This window comes from Trypanosoma rangeli (assembly GCF_003719475.1).
Source record: "Trypanosoma rangeli strain AM80 chromosome Unknown Tra_15.4_contig_00140, whole genome shotgun sequence".
Classification (NCBI taxonomy): domain Eukaryota; phylum Euglenozoa; class Kinetoplastea; order Trypanosomatida; family Trypanosomatidae; genus Trypanosoma; species Trypanosoma rangeli.
Genome location: NW_021705884.1, coordinates 37,356 through 44,760, shown reverse-complemented (window position 1 = coordinate 44,760; position 7,405 = coordinate 37,356). Strand labels below are relative to the sequence as shown.

At 51.0% G+C, this 7,405-nt stretch overlaps 4 protein-coding genes across 4 annotated transcripts, besides 8 other annotated features; all 4 read left to right on the top strand.

Moving 5' to 3' along the window:
* Nucleotides 1-93: 93 nt before the first annotated feature.
* Nucleotides 94-122: a sequence feature (A-rich).
* Nucleotides 123-276: 154 nt separating this feature from the next.
* TraAM80_04701 (uncharacterized protein) lies at nucleotides 277-1,377 on the top strand (the record flags this gene model as incomplete). Its single annotated transcript, XM_029381619.1, has 1 exon — nucleotides 277-1,377. The coding sequence occupies one exon, from the start codon at nucleotides 277-279 to the stop codon at nucleotides 1,375-1,377; it is 1,101 nt and encodes a 366-aa protein (XP_029238559.1).
* Nucleotides 1,378-1,396: 19 nt separating this feature from the next.
* Nucleotides 1,397-1,429: a sequence feature (A-rich).
* Nucleotides 1,430-1,611: 182 nt separating this feature from the next.
* Nucleotides 1,612-1,648: a microsatellite.
* Nucleotides 1,649-1,755: 107 nt separating this feature from the next.
* TraAM80_04700 (oligoribonuclease) lies at nucleotides 1,756-3,093 on the top strand (the record flags this gene model as incomplete). The annotated part of the gene is made up of 1 exon (XM_029381618.1): nucleotides 1,756-3,093. One exon carries the CDS (start codon nucleotides 1,756-1,758, stop codon nucleotides 3,091-3,093), a length of 1,338 nt encoding a protein of 445 aa, XP_029238558.1.
* A 215-nt stretch (nucleotides 3,094-3,308) lies between these two features.
* Nucleotides 3,309-3,345: a microsatellite.
* Nucleotides 3,346-3,410: a sequence feature (GA-rich).
* Nucleotides 3,411-3,460: a microsatellite.
* Nucleotides 3,461-3,524: 64 nt separating this feature from the next.
* Nucleotides 3,525-4,652, top strand: TraAM80_04699 (uncharacterized protein; the record flags this gene model as incomplete). The annotated part of the gene is made up of 1 exon (XM_029381617.1): nucleotides 3,525-4,652. One exon carries the CDS (start codon nucleotides 3,525-3,527, stop codon nucleotides 4,650-4,652), a length of 1,128 nt encoding a protein of 375 aa, XP_029238557.1.
* Nucleotides 4,653-4,900: 248 nt separating this feature from the next.
* Nucleotides 4,901-4,929: a sequence feature (A-rich).
* Nucleotides 4,929-4,954: a microsatellite.
* Nucleotides 4,955-4,982: 28 nt separating this feature from the next.
* On the top strand, nucleotides 4,983-7,046 carry TraAM80_04698 (putative ATP-dependent zinc metallopeptidase; the record flags this gene model as incomplete). The annotated part of the gene is made up of 1 exon (XM_029381616.1): nucleotides 4,983-7,046. One exon carries the CDS (start codon nucleotides 4,983-4,985, stop codon nucleotides 7,044-7,046), a length of 2,064 nt encoding a protein of 687 aa, XP_029238556.1.
* Nucleotides 7,047-7,405: the final 359 nt, after the last annotated feature.

The following is a 7,405-nucleotide window of genomic DNA, read 5'->3' as shown; positions in this document are numbered from 1 at the left end:
GTGTTGTTTTATTTTCTTCTCAGAACGCTTCGCTTCACACGCCCTCTCTCGCTGTGTTGTCTGTTTGGTGGTGGGCAGATGGGGTCACGGCGCATTTTTTTTTAAAATTTATTTATTTATTTGCGTGAGACGTTGCCCCAATGCTCGCACGGGGGAGGGGGATCTCATTGCTCTATCTTTCTCTCTTTCGCTTGTTAGTGAGTCGGTAGAGGAAATAAAAGTAGTTGCGCAGGGGGGGCGTATTATATCGTCCTTGATTTGGGCCGTATCCCAATCATGAGAGAGAGGCGTCAGAAGGAGAGGGGCGGCGTGTGCTTCACGCACTCACCGCAGGCCACCAGTTTTCCTTTGGCGAAGGCGTTGGTGCTGGCTGCTTTCTTAGGCTTGTTTGTATTTGTATCGTGCACCATTGGCCGGTGGCCTTTGCCCATTGCTCCTTCCTTCGCCGGCGGTCCTGAGCTGCAGCGTGGGAAGATGGACGACGCGGGGCTGCAGCAGGCCATGCGCCGCATGGAAGCCATCTTGTCTAATAAGCCTGCCCCCTTCCTGTATCCATGGGGGGAAGAGCGACTGGTTGTCTTAAAGGAGTGGACACACATTTATTGCAGCATTCGCATGGATGTGCCACTGCGCGCCCCTCTGAACGACACGGGTGTGGAGGATAAGGACAGTCTGGCATCTGCACCAGGGGAGCAGCTGCAGATCTTAGTGTACGATGCCAACGACGGATATATGACTCTGTCCATCGCAAAGTTTCTACCAGAGTCATTTGTCACGAGTGTAGCCCTGAGCAGCTGTTTGCAGGTGAACGGGATACGAAGCGCATGCAACTCGCCGCAGCAGGTAGTGGCGGCGATGGAGACCAGGTGGAATTCCATGCAAGAGACAGGCGCTATGATGGAAAAGCCACGCCTCTTATTTTGTGCGTCTTCAACAATGTCACTGATTTGGCTTGGAAACATGGCTGATTCTCACATAATGGCGGATTACCAGGTGGCTGTGTCCCTTTTTGACCGCCTTCCGCCCTCTCCGACAAAGCGATCGTTTCAGCGTGCTCTCATCTCTCTGCTCAGGAGTGCAAAGGTGGCAACGTTCATCACTCTTCCTGCATTTGGGGCAGTCGGAAAAAGGACAAGAAATGCTTTTCACTGGTACGACCAACCACAAGATCCGGAGCAGCTGATGGAGGAGGCTGGGAGACTTTTTTTCACTAAGCTATCAATCATTCGTTTGGCCACCTTCCAGCATGGAAATGCAAACAGGGCCTTATTTCGTGTAGAAGTACTGTGGGAAAAAAACTTGACGGCGCAGGAAGCTGTGTCATTGGAGGTTCGACGCCGTCTTTTGCGCTGTGATACACCGAATCGGTTTGTGTAAATTCTACAGTATGAAGTCATTTTTTTATTATTATTTTGGTTTGCTTTGTTTTTTGATTGGTGCGCATTTATTGGTGTCCTGCTGTGGTGACCGGTTGAGTGTGTGTAATGCCAACGTTCCCGGTGTGTATGTAGAAACACCATCGATGGGGGGAGGGGAGTGCCTTATCTTCCCCTTTTAAATATATTCTCTATCTGCGGATAACCCATTTGTCCATCCATATGCGCCTTCACCTAAATATCTACGTTTATATATATATATATATATATATGTCCTTGTGAGTTTTTGTTTTGTCCTCTTTTTTATTACAACGCGCCTAACGTACGTGGGCATGTGTGCGCAGCAACGATTAGGGGGTGCACGGTCGTACCGAACCACATGGCGCAGCAGCCTGAAAAACTTAAATGGAAAGATGTTTTCCCGTTTGGGTTATCCGCGTCGCAGTTTGGTATGGCTCTTGGCTTCTGTGGACGCGTCGTGGACTTTGTAGACTATTTGCGCAACGTTGTCGGAACGGAGTTAGAATTTAAAGGGAATGCCAGCACGGATCATGGCATTAAAACCGAACCGAAGGCACGTGCGTTGTATGAGCTTTTAACGGGTACTTTTGTGAGTGACGGAGGGTTTTTTTTGACAGCCGACCGACTGTTGGGATGTTCGCCTGACGGGCGCATCTTCTCCTGTGTGGATGCGTCGCCTCCCAGTCCCGCTGCTGATGTGAAAAGCGACAATGAACACAAATCCGCAAGGACACTTGTGAGTGTGCGGGTGCCGTTCCGCTCAAAATGGAAGCGGCGGAAGGAGCCAAACGTGACACCCGCAAGTGGCCCGACGCGCCGCGTGCGTCGCTTACTAGAGATTAAGTCGCCTGTTCACTCCCTATATGACGGCTCAAAACCGAACTATCAGCCTTTTGGTATTCCACTACATTACCTCTGCCAGTTGCAGGGCCAAATGGCAATTGCCGACGTTGATGAGTGTGACTTCTTTGTGTATCTTGATGGCCCTGTCTGCCAGGTGGTGGCTTGGCGCGTGAGACGAAGCATCAAGTTTTGGGAATGGGCGAGCCCCAAACTGCTACAAGTAGTGGAGTGGGTGCGGGACGGTCCACCAGCGTGGCTGGACCGCCGTTTTGAGTTTGGGACGTTTGACTTTAATGATATTGCGGTGGAGCCGCTTGTTTTTCCTTATAACCTCACAGCCAACGTGCCGATAGTTGACCCCCGTCGGTTTCCCTTCTTCCACCGGTACCCCAACCCGTACCTGGGCACGCCGAGTGGGGTCAGCCAAGAGGTTATTCACCGAGGCCTGACGAGTGCCGTGACACGCTTTCTTTTTCACAGGCGTGTTGATGAAACACAGCCGGAGAATGAGAAGCAAGAGCGTAATAAAAATGCCGTTATGTGGTGCAGATTAACAGACAACGTACCTGACAGTGCGCTTGGCTCACCCACTTGGAGCACCGTTGACCTGAGGCGTGATCTCATCTTTGGCAAGACGTTGGCTGTGGTGTGTCCGCAAGATTTTGATGACGATGGAGTATTTTGCCGTGTGCATGCTACGGGAGGTAAACAAGGGAGTAATGATTGTGACTCACTCTACGTGCGCTTTTATCAACGCCATTTTTTTCTTTCACTGGAGCCATTGGAAGACCCATTGGAGACGGATAGAGCTGCTGGCGTTGTCTGCGCTGAGGCGCCGTTGCAACTGGTGTGACCTCTTTTGTATCGTATTGGCGCAACGAGACCCCTACCTGTGTTAATGAATGGTGCTTCGTATAGATGCGGGATATGGCTTTTTGCATGCGACATAGGCTTAATTGTAGACTTCTTCCTCAGTGAAGCAGCGGTTAATAATGCTGGAAGTGAATAATTAATGCAGTTGGTTCGTATCATCGCTTTCTGCAGATTTCTGTTTGTGCTTTTCTTTGCGTTTTGTGGATGCTGATGACTTTGTGTTGGTTGGGTGTTGTTTTTTATTATTATTATTATTTTTTTTTTTTGTGTGTGTTGTTGTTTTTTTATTGTTTTTTTGCTTCCGAATGTACCGTGTTGTTGTTGTTATTGTCGTTGTTGTTTTCGTTTCACTGCCACTTGACTGATGGTGAACGGGAGAGAGGGTTCCTGTGAGGGCCACGTAGCATCACGATGAGCGTGGTGAGCACCAGGACAAGCGTTACGCAATTAGGTAATGGCTCGTACAGCGAGACACTTATTCCTTCTGCACGGCCGAAGCGTTATCACATCCCCCGCCTGATTCCTGTGTTGGAGAGTGGCTCGGATGAAGCGCATGACGTCTCGGGGGTCCTACCGCCCTTTGCCCCTCCACTTGCTGCTGTTCCTGCTGCTTCCGCTGCTTCCGGCGTGCTGGATGATGTCCTCGTGAAGGGGGGACACCGTGGTTCTGTTGTAAAGGTCCCACAGCGTAATGGATATGCCGAGTTTGTCGTTAAATGGAAGGGCCTGTCTGCAGAGCAGGTGGAGCATAATCTTCTACCGCTGAGGCTTCACTATGGACAGCAGCTGCTTATGCTTGAGGAACGCAGGAGACGTCGTTATATTTTAACTGAGGAGTTTGCGCGGCGTATTGAGGTTGGGATTGACAATCGCTATAGTGCGCCCCTCCGCGAGAGGCTGTTAAGCTGGGACGCTCTGGACAAACTTTCGCGGTGTCTGCAAGCGATGCGTGACCGGAGCCCACAGTCTACCCGAATGACGTCTCTGTCTACGGTACATGATCAGCGTGGCCTTTACGACGATCCCCTTCATACACGCTCTCTGCCCACCACTGTGGCCCACAGCTCCTCGTGGGCGGGAGACTCTGCAAAGGTCCACCATGTGCTAAGTCGTACGTTCGGAGCTGCGGTGTCTGCTGTTCCACGCACGCTGGAGGAGCCTGCACGTAATGCGGGCACCACGGAGCAGCCTGTGCGACCCGACCATACATTAGGAAGCAGTGATCAATTGACGATGAGTACTGTTCTGAGCGTTTCTGAAGCGGTGGAGACCACGGCAAACGGAACGCCATTCAAGAGGGAGAGCAGCCGCGGTAGCAGACTCACGACATCACGCACTGGGAAAACCATAGGTGCCGATGACGATGATGACTCACTGATCAGCTCCATTGTCTCCGGCGATTCATCTAAGAATGACAACAGTAAACGTGTTTCATTGGACGAATCGCTGTGTGCCACCTTGGCTGTGCTTAGTCCCCGTGGAGTACCGCCGCCGTGCACCCCTCCCCGCTCTGTCACGTCGTGTAGGCTAGACTCGTAGCTTTTCAGAAGAAACAAAAAAGCGTATTGAGTATGCTCCTTCCCTTGCATTGGTGCGGCTGCTCAGGTATGTGTTCCGGAGAGGTTTTTTGTTTTGTTTTTGCTTGTATGAGGGAGTAACACGAGACCAAACAGGGCCGTTGATCCTTTTTTTTGTACGGAACTTCTTCTCCGTCCCCTTGCTCTTGTTCTTCCCTCCAGGTCCTGTAGCCTAGCAAACGCGAGCAGACATTAACGCATATAAATACATTTGTTTTCATTTTATTTTTTCTTTTTTTGTCGTGTGTGTGTGTGTGTGCGTGTTTCTGGCCCTCCCAGTTTAGTGGTGACAATGCAGGGCGATCAACGAGGCGGCCAAGAGGGCCAGTCACTTTTTGAACAGATGTACAATCAACAACAACAGCCATACGGTCAGCAGGCACCATATCCGCAGCAGCCGCAACAGCAGCAGCAGCAGCAGCAGGACCAGGTTCCTTTTTCCTATCCGCCTGCGCAACCCGTATACATGCAGCAACAAGGCCGACACACCGTCCCGCAGGGCTACATGGCACCACCACCACTGCCACAAACACAAACACCGAACTACGTTTCTCCTCAGAAGGACAATGATTACTTTAAGGGATTTTACGACGGCATGGTAAGACCATCGGGTCCCGTTCTCGGAAATGCTGTCAGCTGGCTCGCACCGCTTTTTGTTAATCTTGCCATTTTTGTTGGTCCAATTTGGTTCATGCGTCGCAAATACGTTCAGGCCATGGGCAAGGCCGCCGCTGGGGATGGGACAAAGCAGAATTCAATGATGGGTGGGCTAATGGACATGATGAACCCCATGAAGTCAAAGAATTACCGCGTAGATGTGAAGAACACCACCTTCGCCGACGTCATCGGCATCCCAGAGGCCAAGGAGGACCTCAGGCAGTACGTGGACTTTTTGAAGGAACCGAAGAAGTTTACTCGACTTGGTGCCCGTTTGCCGAAGGGTTGCTTGCTGACCGGGAAGCCGGGAACGGGCAAGACTCTCTTGGCTCGCGCGGTTGCAGGTGAGGCAAGTACGCCCTTTTTTTCCTGCTCTGGTGCGGACTTTATTGAAATTTTTGGCGGCAGTGGCCCGAAGCGGGTCCGGGAACTCTTTGCACAGGCCAAGGAGGCCGCACCGTGCGTTGTCTTTATTGATGAAATTGACGCCATAGGGTCTCGTAACCAGGGTGGGCGCAGTATGGGTGGTGGGGGCAGCAGTGAGGAAAACCGAACCATCAACCAATTGCTGGCCGAGCTGGATGGACTTTCTAGCAAGGAGGCGATTGTAGTGATTGCTGCCACGAACTATGCTGAGGCGATTGACAAGGCCCTTCTACGCGAGGGACGCTTTGATCGTAAGGTGAATATTCCAATGCCTGACATGGAAGCCCGACAAGATCTCTTTGAGTTTTACCTGAACCGAATCATCACGGGAGATCCAAACTGTAAACCAAGGGTTCAAACCTTTCGCACAAGGAAGGAGGGTGAAGCTGGTGCCGCTGCCCCCTCTACCGTGACTGGTGAGGAGGTGAAGGAAGAGAAGCAGGGGGAGGAGGTGAGATCCGTGATTGTAGAAACACCTGTTGAGGTGGTGGTTCTCCCTGGCGTCAGTAACAAGGCATATGCTCATGAATTGGCTGAACGCACCCCGGGTGTGTCACCTGCACAAATTGCCACCATTGTGAATGAGGCTGCCCTGACCTCGGCCATGTCAGAGGAGCAAGTTGTCCCGCTAAAGACACTCCAGGACAGCATTGATGACGTTCTTATAGGTAAGAAGCATCGTCAGCGGATGAGCGAGGCGTCGCTGCAGCGCACAGCCTATCATGAGGTGGGACATGCAATTATGGCCTGGACATCGCCACTGCAGAAGGATGTGGTAAAAATTTCCATCATTCCACGTGGAAGGGCTGGGGGCTACACGCAACAGGTGCAGGATGAGGCGCTGGAACCACTTACAGATGTGTTTTTATTTTCACAATTGTGTGTTCTCATGGGCGGTCGCGTCGCCGAGAGGATATTTATGCGGGATATTTCAACGGGTGCCATGGATGATCTCCAGCGTGCCACTCGCATTGCAATGGAAAAACTTTTAATGTACGGCATGTCCAACTCTATTGGCAAGCTGGCTTTTAAGCCAAATGAGCGCAATGAGGGCCGCGCCTGGATGAGCTACTCTGAAGATTTACATACAAAGGTTGAGACGGAGGCCCGGGAACTTGTGGCTTCGGCATACAAGCACACCGAAAAGGTTTTGCTTGAAAAACGCGAGCTGCATGAAAAGCTCGCTAAACTTTTGTTGGAAAAGAAAGAGCTGATGAAAGACGATATTGAAAAAGTACTGGGCCCCCGTCCTGTGGTGAATACATCAAAATAGTCTAGACCTGGATACCACATCAGAGGGGGAGAAAAAGAAGCGAAACATATTAATGAATGCATTGAAAAGGTTGTGAAGAGGATGCAGTGATGACGACGATGGTGTTTCTGCGAGTGCGTGGTTGCCTGCTCACCTCCCCCGTTGAACGGCACTGTGATGGTTATAATTATCGTAGAAACATTTCGAGGCTTCTCGTGCGTATGCTGCATTCAGTGGAAAGGGACAAAGAAAAAAAAAAAAAGAAGCAAAAGACGGGAAGAAGGCAGGAAAGAAAGGGAATGAGAGGAGATCGCCTGTGAAAGATTGAACGGCGGTGTTGTAGTTTTCCCACCAATTAGGGGGTGAAGTTGATCACAGAG